Source organism: Echeneis naucrates, chromosome 14, assembly GCF_900963305.1.
Source record: "Echeneis naucrates chromosome 14, fEcheNa1.1, whole genome shotgun sequence".
NCBI lineage: Eukaryota > Metazoa > Chordata > Actinopteri > Carangiformes > Echeneidae > Echeneis > Echeneis naucrates.
Window position 1 is genome coordinate 13678561 of NC_042524.1, and position 19912 is coordinate 13698472.

The window sequence follows — 19912 nt, forward strand, 5'->3', positions numbered from 1 at the left end:
CAACCAAGCACCCATGATTCATTGCGGGGCTAGTTGTGATTAATATTCCCTATTATTAGCCTGTCAGGAAAACACTGTTGAAATCGTGCGACTTCCATAAACCACAGAAGGTATCAGTGTCTCTGTTGATGTCTCAGGTGGTTATCTCAGGTTAGCTGTGGGCGCGACGAGACTGAAATAGCGCATGTTGTGTGAGGTATTTGCCTGCTAGTCCAACCTGAGGGATAACACTTTCCCACTGACTGACTGGCTGGCTGCAGTGCCCTCCTCCGGTGTTACTGCCGCCGGTGTCAGGTCGGCGCTCTCCCCGGTGAACGGTCTCCGGACTTCACCGTTCCGACACACCTTTTGTTGTCTCGCCGAGCTGGAGCCAGCTATCGGCTGCTACCGAGCATCACCCGCCTGGACGAGCCGACACCGGGGTGAGGAGTTACTCTGAAGCCGGGGGGAGGGGGGGCGAGAAGTGACAGCCAACGGCCTGCAAGGTATCTCGTCAATAAATAAATAAATAAATAAATAGCAAACTAATTTCTGGAAATTTCCGCACTATCGACGAGCGTGTCAAACGTTAAGTGTCCCGGCTGCAGCTACAGCGGAGCCCAGTCATTAGCGGGCTAGCTAGGTGGCTAACAAGCTAACTGCGGGTAAACAGTGTGACAGCGGACTTCGTGGATCCGCTGTGGGATGCATGAGCTCCGGCTATGAAAGGGAAAGTAGCGTCGGTCCGCATGAGGACAGTCTGTCCCCTCCTGTTACCGACAGACTGCTGCATCACAGCGCAGCTTTCTGCCACTTTCCCCGTCATGCTGTAGCTGTGCTGTGTGTGTGTGCTAACGGTTAGCTGAGCGATCGGGGAGTAATGACACGGTGGTGGCTCTGCAGGATGAGCGGGGAGGAGGTGAACCCAGCTGCTGTGGCGCAGCCCGTGGAGGATGTACAAGGAGACGGACGGTGGATGTCACAGGTCGGTGCTGTCTGTTATCACCGCAGATCCTCTGTGTATGTCATCCTCCCATATCTGTCTTATTCAAACTCCATAGCAAGTAAATGTGAACACACACTTTACATTTACGGGTAGGTGTTGGTCACACTCTTGCTATTGTGGCTATATAGTTTATTTTAAATGCTCTCAAAATCGCGAATGAAATGGATTGTAATATCCCACTTTGATATCTGAGTTGTGTGACCTAAAAATCACTGCACTTTAATTCTTGAATGCTTTACACATTCATCTGTCACTGTACACTACACATTTTATTTATTGGTAGAAATAACACATTAGATCTTGCATTTTCCACTGCTGCTTGTGACTACGATCCCATATGAGTGAATAGTGTATTTTCAGGTGATGCAAACCATAATTTGCGCTGATGAGATGGAAGTTTGGGTGTTCATCTCAATAATGTGTGAGGTGAGGTTGAATGTGGGTGATCATCGCCAAATTATTTTGTTCCTAAGATTTTATTTCTTTCAGACATTCACCTTTTCCAGCTGGTTCAATAGCTCCTTGGAGCAGGTCTTTGAAAGGTTAATCCTCCCAAGCTAATAGGACTCAGACAGTCTGCTGTCCATCCGATGGGCCACCAGACGTGATGAATACAGAGGATTGTTTTCTGACTGGGAAGGCTAATGAGTATCATCCTAATGTTAAAACAATTTCTGAAACAAAGGTTTTAATTCAGACTAAAAAGCCTCATATGGGACCGAGAAGATTGTACTGTTTTCTACGAATGTCCAACAATTGCAGACGGAGCTCTATTGGGATGATTTTTTTTTTTTTTTCTTTCAGCACACAAGATTTATTCAGGAGTGTAAGGATGGTGAACCAGATGTGCTTTTTGTGGGGGATTCTATGGTTCAACTAATGCAGCAGTTTGAGGTGAGACTACATTTTTTACACATGGACTGTTTACATGGCAGTACCATTTTGTTGCCCATACTACTTAAGGTATTCAGTGTACTGTGCTGTAAATGTGTTTATAATCCACAATCCACAGCTATGTTGTTGTAATGCATCTTCCAATACAGTTCCTGATTGTCAAGCTTTGCTGTCAGCATCAGTGAGATATTACGAGACAGGAAAGTAACAAATTCTCATATGAAATGGAGATTTATGGTTTCCTGTGCACAGGTCTGGAGGGAGTTATTCTCTCCTCTTCATGTGCTCAACTTTGGCATTGGAGGGGACACCACCTGTAATGTCCTGTGGAGGCTAGAGAATGGAGAGCTGGAGAACATTCGTCCAAAGGTGAGACTGCTAAGAGAAAACTGTTTAATGGGAAACAATGCACCTTTCACAGATTCATTGTAACATCTCAGGTACAAAGCAAACTCTTTCAGCGTGTGCATGGTATTAATTTTACTTACAGTAGATGTGCATGCACAGTTGTACTTCTCTGAAACACAAGGAACTTTGCACATGCACAGTTTTTCTCTTGAAGCAATGTGCATGTAGGTGTCCCTGACCTCCTCATAGTATGAATGTAGCAGGAGCAGGTGACCAAAGCAGTGGTCCCTTTTAGGTGCAGTGTGCATTTGATCAATAGTGTCACAACAACAGTCTGTAGTATCTGCCCAGCTGTGCCTATTGGCTGTGCTCCACATCATGGAGGCACTGGACACTTTGAATTACTCCCCCTCTGCCAACATATGAAGTCAGGAGAAGTTCCTCAATCCAACTAACAGAAAGTTGCTTACCAATAACACTGTATCAAGGTTTGACAGCAAGTCCTGAGATTTGAGGTTCCTGAGGTTTGCTCAGTGAAAGCAAACAGCAGGCCTGTCTGTGCTCTTGTCCAGGCGGTGGTGTTATGGGTAGGAACCAACAATTACGAACACACAGCAGAGCAAGTTGCAGGAGGAATTCTTGCTATTGCCCAGCTACTCACATCCCGTCTACCCAAGGCAAAGATCGTTGTACTGGTAAGTCCAGCTCCCTGAAATCCATAATATATTTATCTGTTGTACTGAGTTGGTTTTAAACATGTAAGTTGACATGTCTTAGTATGTCTTCATTTTCTGCCTGCTGTCCTCACATTGGGACAAAATAGCAATGTGCTGGACATTGCATGATGTGATAATTATCCATACTTGATGTGCAGCACAGTTAATATTGAAATGTGTCCTACCTGTCAAAAATGGGCATGCTGTGTACTGATATGTGGTAAAAGACGTGGTCAGAAAAATCACTGAAATTAAAACACGCCAATCATCAGTTTTGTTTGATTTTCTTTTTATATATTAAGTGAAAGTAATTATTTTTGTATGTGTACGCTCAATGTAAGATTCAAACCGCTTTATATTTTTTTATATATGCAGATACTCTAGAAACTGCTCTACGAAATAACAACCAGAATAAGAGTAGAAACAAATTTTAGGAAATGAAAAGCATAAAGAGTCAGTTTTCCTATCAATAGGGCAGAACAATAACTCAATACCAAGATATGAAGTAGTTCACTTCCATTGAATAATCTAAGAGACTGAAGATGAAGCACCATAGAGGTTTAAGCCAGCCTGTCTGTTCAGGCTCATATCTTAAACTATGTTTTAAAAAACAACCAATGAAAACCGAAGTATTAACATTTGACTGTCAACACATTGGGCTTTATAAATAGTTTAATATGTTTTTGTGGTCCTCAGGGTCTGTTGCCTCGAGGGGAGCGTCCCAACCCGCTGAGGGAGAAAAATGCTGCCGTTAACGGGCTCCTCCGGTCCTGGCTGCCGCGTCTGGGCCAGGCTCAGTTACTGGACGTGAGCAGAGAGTTCGTCCCCTCCGACGGAACCATCATCCCACAGGACATGTTTGACTTCCTCCACCTGACATCAACAGGTTACCGCACTGTGGCCAAGCCCCTCAGTGACCTGCTGCTTCAGATTCTGGAGGAGACACCAGAGGAGAGGCGGGCATCGCTGGTTTGAGGGCCATCGCTGAGCAGCACAGTTATCCAGAGGCATCTCTCACCTGTGGCTGAGGGAGATGGGGGAGATGTGCCCCTGGTATCTGGAGGAGAAAGGGCTCACTCACAGTGGGGGTGGTACCCTGATGTGGGTGCCTCCCTGATGTGAGTGAGTCCACTAAGGGCGTGTGACAACATTCATTAGTGGAGGGTTGGGTGGGGAGAGACCTCACTACAGACATAGACACTGTGATTGCAGTAACAAGCTTTATTGCAAAAGGATTACCCAAGGTCAGACTACTCTGAATCATACACAGATACTGAGATATGTGGGACTGCAGTGACACACATTATACACTAGGCACATTATTACCCAACATTGTACACTGTTATAAGTCCGACCAGTTATACTACAGAGCAAAGGGTCACATGAAAAATATTTCCATGACACACAACAATATTAGATTTTTCCAACATTTCTACAGTTCTTGCTTTGTTTAAACCCACATACACTGGATTCTTTAACCTCCTCACGCTTTTAAAAATCCAAAACAACCAATTGGAGGAGTTAATAAATTCTGCAGTGTGGCATTAAGTAACAAAAAATGTGAATCACTGCTGCATGTAATGTCAGCAGTATTCAGAAATAAATCTCACAATTACATGGCTTTTGCTCACAATATAATCCTGCAACACAAACAACAGCATAGAAAATAATTAATACAAAATTTACTCTATGGTTTTGTCAGTTTGTTCATGTGAAGTATTTCATGTACTCAGCCACACGGGGAGCACTAAGTCTGCTAAATGTTCGTTTTTGAAGTCAGTGTGTAACTATTTAAATGTCTCTCTACGGTTTACTAACCAATATAAAAGAGATGGGCGGATATCTGGCACGACCACATCACAATAGATCACTACTTCATTTTGTGTCAACTAAAACCTTCACTGAACTAAATGTTCATCTCTTACCAGATGTCAGTGTTCGCTGCATGCATGATTCAAGGTCAGCCTCAGCTTTGGTGTTGAAAGTCAGCCAATGCTTCTGTATTAAATGAATTGTTCATGTACATTAAATGAGTAAAAGTCAGACAAAATCATGTATTCATATGTATCCATTAGTGATGTTATGCTGTTGAATCTACTCGTAATCTACATAGGCCTTCCAATCACCCCCAACCCTGCTGGTTACATGCAAAGCTTCTATCACAAACTTTATTTACAGAATAACATTAATACATTTAGGTAAAAAAAAAAAAATCTATTGTGAAATTTCATTTTAAAATCTAGAAAAATGTAGTCTTTTCTCTTGCTTACCTCCATCCTGAGATGTATTTGAACAGAGCTCCGAACCACTTTTGGAATGTGTCTTGTGTTTTAAGGGACTTTACTGAGAAGAAAAAAAATCGTCATTTCTATTATCTTTGTGTTACAGTGCACTCAATTTTATTTCTCACACAGTAAGAATATTGAGACACAGTTAGTTTTCATGAGGAACTTCTTGTGAATACATACTCATGTCCAACTTGTACAGTTTCTACTGGCATCTGATTGTCACACTAATAAAAATCTTAATAGTCAGACCTTTAGACTTTGACTAGCAAAGGGTTTTTTCCCCTCTTCCTCATTATGACATGAATATAAATAATTTTTTCCTCATCACTTTTCTCACCACTTTATTTCTGTCCCTTTTGTAGTGGACCCCAGCCATATTGCCCTCAAACATAACAGCTCTACATCGTATAGTTATTGCTTCTTTTTTTTTTTTTTTTTTTTAATGAATTCACCGCTTGGTTAAGCTACTGAACACAGCTATAATGAATATTGTTACGCAAAACGCTAAAAAGCAATCACAGCTCATGTACATAGAAGCATTTGTGTGCTAATACTGTAGCTGTTTCTCTGTGGCTGAGAGTCTCTTGTCAAGCATCAAGTTGTACTGCTGTCTTAAGCTCTGCACATCTGCGTGCTGTGTTCAATATGTATAGTGTATGTGTGTGCCTTAAGTGTTCATGAGGAGGGTTGTGTACAGTATGTTTGGTACTGAATTGTGTAAGTTGGCTGTGTGAGTGTTTTAGTAGTGGACCCAGTTGTATGTAGGACAAGTGAAGCCTGAGAAAATGGTGTTTGAAGAGTGTTCAGATTGTGAGAGTCTGTGTTTGGTGCAATACAGTATTTGCACTGTTTTGACTCAATGTCATGTTATTGCGTTAAAGCATTCCAATAAAAAAAAAAAAGAAAAACAAAGACCTGATGGTGTTTTGGAGTGGTCTTTTCCATTTTGGATCATCATCAAATCCGATTCACAATTTAAAGAAAAGATTCTGTGGTAGCAGACCTGAAAATAACCATTTGGAGCACATTTGTGCTTGTGATACACACTGACTGGCCAGCAGAGGGAAGACTTTGACACGAACTAGACTCACTGCTGCTCATGCCTCTTCTCTTCCAGCTGGAGAGTGTTATTGCCTAATTAATTTGCCTTCTCTAAGTTTATCTCACTGATATTGTAATAATTCACAGACAGCATCTAGAGTAAATGCAGGAGAGGCAGCGTCCTGTTAAAAATGTCCTCATTAAACATTTAGTTAGGCGTGTTGGGGCGTATGCGATTGCTGGCAAGTTGTAAAATACCTATTTAATAAACCATTTGCCTCACTTTTAATGTTGCTCTCATTAATTTTTACTGTGGCCCAAAACTGTCTCAGGGTAACAAAAATAGAGCTTCCATTTGGAGGCCCACACTGTAACTGAAAGTCTGAAGCTCAATCAACACATTAAACTCAGCCCAAAGCTAAACAGCATGACGTTTCTGTACTTGGCTTCACATTATGAGTTTGATTAGAAATGAATGAGAAACTGTAATTTTTGCGATGCTTTCAAAGTAAAAGAAAATAACAATTTTGTCACATTAATCAGTAAAAAGCCCCCTAAATTAAACATTTCAAGTGGAAATGATCTGAATCTCCATGTAAGGTTTGTATGCATCTTAAGTTTGGCCCTGTAGACTCTGGATAAATATTTGACTGTTTCTTAAATGATTACTTTCTAATCCCAGCTGCCATCATCAGAGGTGGAGGTGCCATTGGCAATTTAGCTACACCCTGATTAAATCTCTGGCCTTGCACATTGTTCCTGCACTCCTGACCTGTTTGATGTCTGAAGGGCCTCTATGAACTAAAACATTGAATTTATAATCTCCCTCATCAATATCTTATTTCATCTGTGGATCTTGGCGTTTGTGAGTGAGAAATGATGCAGTAGTAACAACGTGTGCCTGGGTGTTAGACCTGTGTGTGTGTGTGTATCTACAAACAGCACTGATCACTGTTTCAAAACAGCTACAACACATAGGTGTACACACCAGTTGTGTACTGATGGTGTAGCTCTCTGATATGACGAATTGTCCCCTCCCTGCGCTTATGAATGAAAAAAGTCAAATGTCCATCATGTGGTTCAGGTTTCTCTGATAACCATGTGATGTTTTGACTTTTGTGATATGAAAAAAAATTGTCACATTTTAATTTGTCAATCTGACCATTTTTCTGAGGAAATGAAATGCAGAAGCTGTAGTCATAAGAAGAGCAAAAGTTAAAGAAACACTGACACCCGCTGAGCACGTATTTGATACTCTCTCTGGTGTCACAGAGATACTGCAGATGTGCCCTCGCTGGCCATGAGCCCTGTCTAATGCAGTAAGAAGCACTTTATGGCTTCACTTAGAGCAGCTAAAGTGACACGTTCAGGTCCAAGAACATCTTGACTGATTGTTTAAGTGATAAAAAGTTTTTGAGAGATGGTTTAGCTTGGCTGACAGTATTTCGAATTTGTAAATCAGAACTTTCATCTCTGATTTAACAGCTCTGCCGTATTCTCTGCTTGTTTGAATTGAAGGTTCATCTTTCAATATTTGGCGTCAAAGAAACAGTTTCAAGAGGAAACACCTGCTTCCTGGCTCACATTACACCCACCATTTACACCTGATACTCCTGTGACCTACATATTCACCCTCCTGTCGTCCACTGCTGCCACAAAGATAAATACAGTCGTCCCACAGCACCTTTGTCTGTGTTTGGATCTGTCATTCATACACAATCAGTGTTCAGCCTTCCTTTTACGCTTAGCCATGGAGGCTTTGTTTATCATATCTGGTGAGACACCCATACTGAATTCGTCACCGTTTCCAAAACTGCAGGCTCTCAGTGCCTTCCTGTTTTATAAACTTAGGTTCCTGTCAACATTTGGACAACCACACTTATGCAAAAGCAATCTGCACAACAAATTTCACTTCCAAAGCAGTTTTGGGGTGCGTTAAGTTTTGTTTAACACCATTTCTGCATCACTTGAAAAGAGAAGATTTCCAAAGGGGTTTTTTACGCCGCAACCAGCTCATCGAAATTCGTTCATCCTCATTGATTTCTTCCTTCCACTTCTCGATAACTGTCTTGGTTCTGCAGCTAATTCAGCAGATCTCAGGCTGGGGTTATTTTGTCCTATTTACTTTCACCTTCACCCAAGGCAATCCTTCCTAGAAGCAGCCGTTTGTGGCATTTCTGAAAGACCTTGGATTGACATTACCCTGCTGCATGCTAACCAAGGCAACCTATAATTGCTTTTTCTGTCAGTTACTGACGTGTCTGATAGAAGAAGAAATAGACATTTCTTGGTGCTTAAATGCCGTTTGGAGCTAAATACTCAGCAGGACAAGTTACCCTTTGGACTGTTTTAGACACACAAGCAATCCCTGCAGAGTTTAGATAACTGCAAGCCTATTGTCTGTCCTTCTTTTGTCCTTTTTGTTGTGAGATTTATTGACTTTTCAAAAGGGGGTGTTAATCATAACCTCAGCTTTTACATCTCTTCCTGACAAACCCAAACACGCCTACAAACCAAATGAAAAAATCTTTATTGCCTTCTGATCTGTGGTAAGACATGATTACTTCTGCCAAAATGCACATGATATGAATTTCCCTTAATAGATCTTGTGTTTGTGCCTACACAATGGCAGTGAGCCACCCTGGATGATAGTACAGAGTACAGAGAGAGCGGCCAGCAAGAGTCACTGGTGCTACAACACGAACATAATCCCTCCCCGACGTCTCACCCACTGATGCTGCCAGTTACAGAAGCTCCACTGCTGTGGATTGAAGCCATGCTTCTTTAGTGATGTGTGACAGGTTTTTCCATTGGGTCACTCCGTGTCCTTACTCCACCTTGCTGACTTCACTAACCGTATCATTAGTTCCAGCCAAATAATCAGAGCGAAAGACCTGAGGTCTGCAAACTCGTATTGCTTGTGAAATTTTACTTTGGAGAACATTTAGAGGATTTGTGTAATGGTAGATGACGGGAAATATGGTACTTTTCAGGTCTATGGTTACATCCCCTCACCCATTCTTATTCACACTGGTGAGGCTGCACCAGTTTTGCGCCACTGAGATTTGCTCAAGGACAGATTCTCTCGGGAGTGAAGGATCCAAGCCAGGCTCAGAAGATCACTCGCTTTGTTCTTAACGCACTCAGGACCTTCTAAGCCTTGTTCAACAGGACAGCGGCAGCTGTATGAGCAGAGAAGGTGTTATTTTCCCAGACAGCTTAAGGATTCAGACTGGCTCCTCTCCAGGCCACCTTGTCTAACCTCGCCTCCATCATCACCCCTGCTATGCCCCTGTATGGCAGCAGAGTACATTCCACTGCACGAAGCCAGTGACGTGTTGGTGTTTCCACACTTTGATTAAAACCTTGATGGAATGAAGTAAATAACTCCTGTGTCAAACGGGCCCTACACCACTGCTCTACCGCTCTTTAGCTGCAGAAACATCAAAAAGATTGTTACCGCAAGACAAGGAATAAATGTGTGTTTGTTTTAACTTGCTTAAGGAATATCTCAAATGTGACAAGGTGTGGTTTTCGTCTTATTAATTAAAGTTGACTTTCCCAGTGTCATGGTCTGCCATAAGTCAAAAGAATTCATGAGTTATGAAAACTCATTGTGTCATATTTTTCCTCACATTTACATAATGAGCTAATTCCTCAGAGTAGAAAGAAGACGACCACGGTGTTTCACTCAGTAGCTGTCCTGCTGTATTATCATTTTTTTATATGTACTTTGATTAAGGGTAGTTCTGTTTAAAACGTAGGGATTTGTGGTTTTCCTCTCACAGGTTTGTCCAGAAAGATTCAATAATATCTTGTAAATAAGTGACCCAGTGTGAATCTGGGCAGCTGTGCCTCAGATAGATTAGCAGGATATCCACTAATCAGAAAATCTGTGTGTTTTGTTTCTTGACTGCTCCAGCAGGTCAAAGACGCTGAACCCCAATTTGTCCTCCATGTAACATTGGAGTGTGAGTGACAGAAAAATTATGGATGCATAGAAAATATATTGACTGACTGGCTTGAATGGGTGAAAGCAGTCAATGAGACAGGACAAGCACTGCATAGAGTATATGTTCGAAGCACAAACAAGATTAATGAGAATGACCCCAAATGATAAATGAATTATGAGCTAATTGTGACTCAATTAACTAACTCATAAAATAATCATGAATAAGAGACACTTCACTGCAAACAATAGCTGATAGGACAGCAAGTAAATTATATGTGTTAGGAACTAGTTGCGTGATATTTGTCTATTTTAACATTTTAAAGACTACCAACTAAAGAGTATTTTTGCTGTTTTACATGAGGAGAATGCTGCATCATGGACTAAATGGTAAAACAGACATATGCTGATCACCCACTGAAAAAACAGTTGAGGTTAAGGTTAATTACACTTGAGATAAACTGTAGCTGACACAATGACTAGTTTGGGACTCACTTGTGCTGAAGTAAAGCAGTCTGCTTGTGCTGAAATAAATATTAGTGTTGAAACAATAACTACTTTCTGGCAATTCAAATAGTCCAAACTACCGTTGAGATGACAAACACTCCCATAGAGACTAATGTGCTGCAACAGTGAAAACATTCAAAAAACCATTCTGATGATATCACAACATTAGAGGGATGTGAGTTGTGTGAAACATATTTATGAAGTATATAATATAATTGTGAAAGCACAAAGATCAAACATAATGTTGTTTCTGAAGCCTTCATTGTGCAAAAAATGGAATAAAGAATAAACACCCCCCCATTCACAAACACATACTTCATTGTTTTGACTTCCTTTAAGTCAATGTGTGTTTCTCATGAATATATAATATACAATTTTTGTCCTCTGTGTCACTACTAAATGTGGTTTCCTGTTAACAGACTGAGAATAAGAAGGAAGAGGAAAAGGAAGTCTTTTTTTCGGGGGGGTCCTTCTTCTACAATGATCAGCCCTTTTTTGGGATTGCTTTCTTAAAGTCCTGTCTTGACTGAACTCTTTCTGACCCCTGCCACCTTAATCTCCCGTGTATGGCTCCATCTGAACATTTCTTTCTTTCTTTGTTTTTTAAACGAAGGTCCCTGTCCCTCCTGTCAAACCTTAATTCCTTCTTTTACTATATTTTCCTTCCTGCCTTTTTTTTTTCTCCATCTCTGGCTGTTGAATCACTTCATGCTGAACGGCTCAGTCTCTTCTCCGGAAAAAATATGACCTACACAAAACCTTGGCAGGGGATCCTGATCATCCTCTTCTGAAACGCGTAGTTTCTGTCATTCCTTTCAACCAGAAAAAGCCCAGCCAGAAAAATCCAGGCTTGATCCCCACCCATCATTACTCCCTCCCTCCCAACATTTTCTTCTCCTCCCACCATTGGGCAGATTGCCTTTTTTTTCATTTGCAGGCTTTATCACAGCCTCTTATCTCTCTGTGGAACTCAGTTCACATATTAAAGCAAACAGAGCTACATGTTTACATTTTGACCTATTTGATATGGGTTGCTATGTTAAAAACAACAGTTCTTCTATTTTACTCCTTACCTGGTTGTCAAGAACCACATAGTACAATGTGTGTTCAGTAGTATTATCACGCAACTGAACGTACTATTTGTTTTAACCCTAATCACCACACAAGAGGCTTCCGTACAGTTAAATCGAACTTTATTTCAATATAGTCCATTAAAGTCTAAAGGGAAGGTGTAACATTGAAATGGGTTAACAGACGGTTATGGAGCAGGCAAACACACAACTGTGTTATGCTTTCCTTCAGGAAATTCAGTTTCTACACTTACTTGACTAGAGGTGAGGGCACTTGAGGCGTATTTACTTATTCTAATCGCTTCAATTTTTGTACTTAACATCTCTGTAAACGACACCCCTCCAGACACATTTCCACTTGTTTTCGTTCATTTCACCTGACTGTGAGCAGAGACTTGGAACATGTTTGAGACAGGTAATCTATCACACCAGTCACTTAGGTTTGCAGCTGTGTTGCACTGTAGCTATAAGCAGGTAACTTTTCCCAAACTCTCCTTGGTGCCGCATTCAAGGACACCCCAAAATCCAAGAATTGACAGCGAGTGGCACCATTGGCAGATTTACACAAAACACAAATGGGGCATTGTAAACAAACTATCAAACAAAAAAATAATAATTATGGATTTGGTCGGTTCATCCACCAAAAGTTCTGAAATGTCCCATATCTGACTGCTTCTGGATGCACCAACAGGTGTAGTTACAGTTTAGAGTTCTTTACCATGCTGCAGTAATGTTGGAAACTTGAGGGATTCCTTCTGTAATGTAAGCTGCAAGTCTCTGTGTGAATACATTAATAATGTCCTGAAATGAACTGAAAACAGTGGATGGTAAGGAAGGAATCTCAAATATTATGGTTTGAAAAGCAATTGATTTTATCTGTGACGGAGTTAGGTCACCCAATACAACAATATTATTTACAAGGTGGTCTATCAGAGTGTAATTGTAGTAATACGTAAAATGCTCAGTCTAATTGTATATTCACTGAAGGCCTATTTCTGTGTGTTCTCTCCACATAGAGGGTCTCTTGTTTGTGGACATGTTCCTGTCGGTCCCTGTTTTGGTCCAGTTTTGTCTTGAAAGCAGTCAGGGCACATTCGTCCCAATGGCCAAGGTAAGAGTCAGAGTTCTTCCATCCTCGCTGACCTGCCTTTCAGAGGACAGAGGGAGGAGCGTTCCAGTGATGCTTCAGGGGTTGTTGATAATCTGCCTGGGCCGTCCGTAACCTGTCATGCCGGCCTGAGATGCTCCTTTATTCGTTCCCATTTGCAGGCCGATGACGTTTCTACCTTCGCTCAGCTGTTCCTCAGAGAAGTCTCTCCTGTTCTCTTGGGATTTCCTGTGCACATACAAACGCACAGTTGTCAGTCTACAGTGTTGTTCCTCTGCACTGAAATGATGCATTTTTTGTTTTACCAGACAAGTTCATGTCTGATTGTCACACTCACTTATGGAACCAGTTGGGGTCTCCTCTGTAATTCCCATCATCCTTTGTGACAGCCAAACTACCCAGAGCCATCAGGGTCCTCTGGACAGCAGCCAGGTCTTTTCCTGAAGACATGCAACAATTTGAAATAAACAAAATGAGACAGTGTTTGTGTGCACTGTAATAAAAAGACGATGGTGGTAAAAGGTGAATCCTGCTGGTTGTCTCACCTTCAAAGAGGTCTACAGTCTGGAACATGTCAGTTTTGGTGACTCCATAGTTTTCCGCAGCTTTGAGAAACATGGAGATTTGCTCCATTTGCTTGAATGCCATCCCAGAGCTTTTAATGGACTTGACTGGCTTGTTGGTTCCGCTCAGGCTGTTGATGAGTTCACACAGCACCTAGAAGCAGAAGCAGATTCCTCTAAATATACTGCACAACGTGCAAATCAGTTTGTCGTAAAGCGACATTAACCCCTTAAGGAAAGCCAACACTCACACATCCATCCTTCAGCCAGTTTTGGAAACTGGTCTTGCCTTGCGCGGGTTGGCTCACGCCAGAGCCACACTGGGCAATGATCCATGCCACCAGCCTTTCCTCCAGTTCCGGGTCGTATTTCTTATCAATCTTGCTCTGAACCTCGCGGCTCAGACCATAGGCTGGACCTTTGTTTGCCATGCTGATCCTGTTGGTAGAAACAGTGAGAGATAGATAGTCACAAAGCTCAGCAAACTTTCCTCCCTGGCTGCCTATAATGTCACTTTCATTAGTGATATATGATAGATGGAATATGAATGTAATAACACTCGTTTGACTCGCCACCCTGTTCACACCCACAGTCCCGCCCTTCTGTATACTCAGAGCAAGATGTGATTTGGGTGTGAATGTGTTTCAGTTGTGTTTTAGGTTTTTGGGTTTTTTTTGACAGGGGGCTGTTTTCCTGTTCACACTTTGGGGATGCTAAGAATAGGTTTAACTCAAGATTGGGGTCAATGCATCTTGTTTAAAATTTTAAACCCTGAGTAAATAAATTATACATTACGAATGATTTAATGTTCTGCTTGTGAACACTGGAAATACTAAATGTAATGAAGAAATACAATTCTGCTGTTCACTTTTATGTAATTATGTTTGGCCTGTCTCAGTTATTAATGCAGCATGAGCTTCCCTTTTGCTTCAGCAGAAATGCCCAACTCCCTGCATCCTGTTTGCTAACTCAGCTGTCACTTCCTTCCTCCTTCAATGACAAAGGTAGCTATGTGTATATAGGGCTCTAAACAAAACAACACACTGCTCCTCACTATGGAAACGACCTTCAAACAAACAACTCAATCAAGCTTGTTAAACAGTGAAAGTGCAATGCGGTATGACCTGACTGAGCACCATAAAGCGGTTACGGTTTTTTCACCGATCAGAATCAGGTAGTTACACATTCCAGTAACATTCGCGCATGTCTAGAGAAGCAGATAACATATGAAGACGTTTATAGCTGATAAGCTGATAAATCTTTGTGTGCACACTTCTTTTCCTGCCTATGTTCCTTTTTTGCACAGATATAAACACAGTGTGATATAGTATGTATTCTACAAATACAGTGAAAATGTATAACTTTTGCATTGTAAAAGAGCAGAAGTACTACAATACACCACTTGCAATCATTTGTGCATCCCTTTATTTCATTTAGATTCACATTGTAAATTATTTCCTCCAGGCCAAAGTGGCACATTTATTACATCCCTTGCTAAACAGGGGCTTGTTAGTCTTACATAATATGTGTTTATAGCTGAACAAATCATCAGTGTCAGGACTGGAGCCCAACTGACATTGATCACACTTGTGTCTCTGTTTATTGTCTGAAGTTGCACTGGCTATGTAGGCGTGCGGATGAGAAGCGTCTTCCTGTCCATTAAGCTGTTCCAAACCCTGTTTGTTGCAGCAACAAGGCTGAAGTGAATATCCAAACATCTGACCTCTGGGTCTTTCCCAATCGGAGTTGTGGGTTGTTGTTGGTTTTTTTTTTGTTTTTTGTTTTTTTTTTTTGGCACAGCCCAGAGAAGATACAGCAGCTTCCAACATCAGGGCTTATCTGTGCATACAGTGAATGGTGAAGGATAATGAGGTCAAACCGCTGCTCCTTCAGATGAACCCCAAGTCTTAACCCAAACTTAGATCTCTGAACTACACATGTAAACCCCACCACGGAAGTCACAAAGGGTCATGCCTCAGTCACTCTGCCGATTCCAGGACTGAATCTTCTTCACTTCATTTTAAAAGAGACTCCATACAGACAAAGCAGGATTGTTCATGATCTGAGCTGGGACAGATCAATTAGACGAGGCCTGGTGGTTTCTGGGACCATCATAGAGCCAGCTACTTCTGAACTTAGACCCCCCCCCCACCCACCCATATGTACAAGCTGATCTCATGACGAGTTTCACTTTTAATATTTGTTTCAATTCATACCACCTTAGTCACAATAATGATTTCTCTTTTATTTTCATTGTGATTATCATTCATTTTAGCTCACTTAAGCTGACAGTGGCACATTCTGATACTTAATGCACGTTGCTTCTCTGAACGAACCCCTCCTTTTGTGTTCACTCACTGATCAGCTCCCAGGAGGCACTAAATGTCTTACTCAGATCAAACTGCAGCTGTTACTGCTGTAGTAATCATTGTCATCTCCCACCCAGATTCCTCTACATTTGTATCATTGCAGTTCACGGTCATCCATTACAAGATATATTTCACAACTCCTGAAGTTGCAACAAGGCAGCATAAATCTATGTCGTCAGTGGCTACTACTTTTTCCAAATCTGTTGAAATAATTACTGATTAATTGAGTCCAAGAAAAGATAAAGGTTTGCTTGTGAAAACCTTTGACATGAAAGAAGACCAGTTCACACATGATGATATCTGACAGAGCACGTCACTATGTTACCCTTTTGGTCTGTGCTGTCCAAACTGCTGATTAAAGTCAATGGTTTTAAGTTTACCTTGTCAAGATAGCAAGAGCGGCCCGAGCAGCATTTAAAGTCACAGTTTTAAAGTTATATCACCATTGAAAGATCCTAAAACTTAACTTTGGCCCAACATGTGTAACAGATACATGTGTTTTATTGTCCTATCCTGAACAGTCTGGCATTCTCGGTGCATATTAAAGTGAAAATGATATGTTATTAGACAGCACAGCAACATGTCCTGGAGTCTCTGATGCGAGATTGGTCAGGAACTGAACCTGTTAACATTCCCAGAGACTGAGAGGCCTCACATTTTGCCACAGGCAGATAAGGAGGATTTCATAACAGAAAAATGTACAGTCGTTTGTCATTTATAGACTTTGTGTTCCAAAGTTTAATGTTAACTGGCTGCTCAGCCTGTGTATGATCAAACATGAACAAGAGAGAAGGAGACCCCTAACCCTGGGGTGAGTGACACACTATACATTTCTGGCACAGAGTCAGCCAAAAGCGCCACAGAGCAGAAAAGACATATTCTGACTGGCAGTAATAGTTACTGGAAAACTGAGATTTACGAGTGAGCCCGAGAGAGAAGCGTTTACTTACTTTGTGTGGTAGCTTTCAGGTGAGTACAGGTGGGCTTGAGCTTGTGCTTCTGTGTTCCCGCTCTTCTTTCTTACAACTCAGTGCACAGTGCACCGTTGAAGAGTGCCTTTATAAATACAGCATACACCCCCGAGTGAAATATATGACTTCACCACATTCAGCAGAAAGAGGGAGCAAGAGAGAGATATGCCTTCTGGTCCTCCTATTTCACTCTAAGGTCCGCCCCCTTGCCTATTCTCCTTTTCCCCACTGAAATTGGAATTCCTTATTTAGGAGAAGGATGGGAAGGAAACAGAGGGCATGTGACTGGAGAGTTTGGTGTGGTCACTGAAAAGAATTCCCAGAATTTCTGCCTCTACCGCTAAAGAACAAGACAGGATTAGGAGGAGGGGAGGGAGGGATGACAAAATCCTCAACAACAGTGAAGTTTGCAAGAGTACAGGAAGGGAGTTGCAGTTAATTAGAAAGCAGTGAAACACATGTTAGAGATTATTTATTACTTTAATTCAAATGGGTGATGTTGTGGTCTCTCAATTTTGTCTGAGACTGAAACAGGCATCTGTGGAATGTGAAACTCTGCTCTCTGTTGAGCTTCATGTCAAAGCACAATGAAGAGGAACGGAAAGAGTAGGTCATGACACATTGCAGCAATTTTTTTTTTTTTTCTAATAGCTGAAAATGTGACTCCTTGACAGAGTGAAGTGACTCTTGTCCCCGAACATAGTTCAGTACATCCAAATGGTTTCTATGACAAGCAGAAACACTCCCTCTTAGGTATTCCAGTTATCTCCACCCCTGTCGCCAGGAGCGAGTCAGTACCTGTTTAGCAACCGAGCCATGACATCAGACATGATAGCTCATTGTATGAGGTCATAGGCTGGGCCCATCCGTCATGAAAAGGTGTTGAGAGCTGCTCGGAAACATTTTGTCTCATTTCAACAACAGAGCATCTGGCTACGACTTTCAAACCGCCAACACATTCACAGAGTAAATAATCACAACTTGAAAGTTGCCATTTCCTTTTTCCTTCTCACAAGGCCTGAATCCCCATGAAAGTTGAATTCAGCTCCAAAAGTTACTTCACTGGACTCTCTTTGAATTGTTTGTTTGAATTTTGATTGCAATAGGAAAATTATACAGTCAACTTCAAAATGACACAAAATGAAAAAGAGCAGAGACACATAGGGATGTTTGTTTGTTGTCGCACTGAACATTTAAAATGTTAAATTAAAACAAAAAGTAAGTAGTACTTCCTTATTTCAGACAGTCCTGAAATACATTTTAATTTATTTATGACATTTTAAATGAACACGCAAAAAAAAACAAAAAAAAACGCAAAAAGATTTCTGTAAAGGAAGGCACAAAAGGCACATGCAATTTTCTTTGAGAACATACCTCAAACTAGTTGACATGTAGGTGTGTGTAAGTTCGAGGGGTGTGACTTGGCGGAAAGTTTATGTTCAACTAGGTGATGGAGCACTGTGTGTGCGTGGGAATATGGCAAACATCATCCAGCAAATCTGTAAATGGTGAAGATACATGCAGATGAAAAATTCAACATGTGAGTGAGTGCTGAATGAGGCAAGTGCATGCTCAACATTTCTTTGTTCCTCACCCTGAGAATCTTCTAATGTCAGCACGACAGCTTGAATTTCAGGGTTTCATGTTTTGAACCAAACATTGTTCCTTCCCTGTTTTCATCTTCAAATTGCTATATTTGCAGGAGGGTTGAAATCAAGCTTGTATCTGCAGCTATTTTATGCAGATACAATCAACCCCCCGACGATTCTCTCTTTCTGCACCATAGCAACATCTGGTGGCTCAGGGGGCAGCAAGCAGGTGACACCCGCTCATTGCTTCCTCCTCTGTGGTGGATTTTTAACTGCACTGCACACTGCAATGACTCAAACTGCTAAAAACAGCATTACACCCCACTCTAGGCAGGCGGTGTGTTATAAGTGATTTCCTTCTGAGGGAAATTTGACATATTCACTCTGTGCTGTCCAGTTCTCATCCTGAGAACAGATTTAACAGATTTCATTTTATTTTCATGAAGACAGACACACCGCTGGGTGCTGATGGCCTCGCCGAGAGCTGCTAATTGAAAAAGAGCTGCCTGGTGGACACAACTCTGATGTCATCCTGGCGTAAAATATCGTTGCAGGGTAAAAGAAACTTAACAGATGGAGAAGGATAAGTGAAGACCAAAAGGGGAACATCAAGAAACAAGTGAGGGGGATTTTTGTTGTTTGCCGCTTCACAGTGAATAATTCAACTACAAACCTATTTTTGGTCCAAATTCCAAAACAATACGCAATGTTCCATAAAATCTGTCTCAGTACTTCCGGGCTTTTAAAGAGTTACAAAATGATCAATAATAAATTGGAAGAGAGGGCTGTCTTGCTAAGAGTACGGCTTTGGGGCTGGTCCATTCATCGGTCCACCACTTTGATCTGCACTGAAGCATCCTAACAACTGATGGATAGGAAGCAATGAAATTTAGTACACACGTTTCTGTCCCCTCAGGATGAGCTGTGCCTTCTTTCATTTAGCTCTAAGCTCAATCAATGTTGATCTTTTTCTATTTTGGACTTTTGACAAAATATGTTGAGAATATTTTAGTTCAGGTTTAGTTAAAACTGAAAATTGTAATGACGAAATGAGGGGGGAAAAAAAAATTACAGCAATCAAAGTCATGAAAACGAGTCTGACACAAACCTGACAATCCAGAAAAGAAATAACACAATAACAATGTTATATTTATGGTCATAAATATAGAGACTGGGTCAGTATTTAACAGAAATTTATTGCAGTTATTGAAAAAGATGCAGCTCCCCAATGAAATGAATTCTATTTAAAAAATAAGATAATGTTTTTAAAAATGTGCCAGTTTTGTTTTTAGTCACTGTATGATTTTAATTAAAATTTCAGCTAAAGACACTGTTTTATCTTTTTATTTGTTTTATTTGTTTGTTTTTATTAGAATTTTCACATTTCCATATTGGCTCCTGTGACAAACTAAATGCTAATATAACCATGCACTGTCGGCCTTTGAAACTGGGTCCCTGCATACTGAGCAGTTAGTTGAAAGGGAATTACTACTTCAGTTTCCTTTTACCTTTTG

The 19912-nt window shown here is 41.1% G+C and overlaps 2 protein-coding genes across 3 annotated transcripts; one reads left to right on the forward strand and one right to left on the reverse strand.

Annotated features, from left to right (window-relative positions):
* Positions 1 to 295: 295 nt before the first annotated feature.
* On the forward strand, positions 296 to 6461 carry pafah1b2 (platelet-activating factor acetylhydrolase 1b, catalytic subunit 2). Of its 2 annotated transcripts, none has more exons than XM_029519126.1 (6): positions 296 to 422; positions 883 to 964; positions 1790 to 1879; positions 2132 to 2248; positions 2800 to 2922; positions 3640 to 6461. In XM_029519126.1, exons 2-6 carry the CDS (start codon positions 884 to 886, stop codon positions 3916 to 3918), a joined length of 690 nt encoding a protein of 229 aa, XP_029374986.1. In that variant the 5' UTR covers positions 296 to 422; position 883; the 3' UTR covers positions 3919 to 6461. The 2 variants fall into 2 exon arrangements, with proteins under 2 accessions (XP_029374986.1, XP_029374985.1); XM_029519125.1 differs by having other exon boundaries at positions 307 to 485.
* A 5443-nt stretch (positions 6462 to 11904) lies between these two features.
* On the reverse strand, positions 11905 to 16945 carry LOC115053970 (transgelin-like). The gene is made up of 5 exons (XM_029518887.1): positions 16789 to 16945; positions 13721 to 13907; positions 13452 to 13623; positions 13244 to 13346; positions 11905 to 13134 (listed from the first exon to the last, which is right to left on the reverse strand). The coding sequence occupies exons 2-5, from the start codon at positions 13898 to 13900 to the stop codon at positions 12984 to 12986; spliced, it is 606 nt and encodes a 201-aa protein (XP_029374747.1). The 5' UTR covers positions 13901 to 13907; positions 16789 to 16945; the 3' UTR covers positions 11905 to 12983.
* Between the last annotated feature and the right edge of the window lie 2967 nt (positions 16946 to 19912).

Excerpts from the sequence above, each read along its gene's own strand:
- pafah1b2 (XM_029519126.1), top strand. The coding sequence starts at position 884 with ATGAGCGGGGAGGAGGTGAACCCAGCTGCTGTGGCGCAGCCCGTGGAG. Across the intron at positions 1,880-2,131 it reads AACTAATGCAGCAGTTTGAG|GTCTGGAGGGAGTTATTCTC; the intron begins GTGAGACTACAT and ends TCCTGTGCACAG. Across the intron at positions 2,923-3,639 it reads AGGCAAAGATCGTTGTACTG|GGTCTGTTGCCTCGAGGGGA; the intron begins GTAAGTCCAGCT and ends TGTGGTCCTCAG.
- LOC115053970 (XM_029518887.1), bottom strand. The coding sequence starts at position 13,900 with ATGGCAAACAAAGGTCCAGCCTATGGTCTGAGCCGCGAGGTTCAGAGC. Across the intron at positions 13,624-13,720 it reads ACTGGCTGAAGGATGGATGT|GTGCTGTGTGAACTCATCAA; the intron begins GTGAGTGTTGGC and ends TTCTGCTTCTAG. Across the intron at positions 13,347-13,451 it reads GACTGTAGACCTCTTTGAAG|GAAAAGACCTGGCTGCTGTC; the intron begins GTGAGACAACCA and ends GCATGTCTTCAG.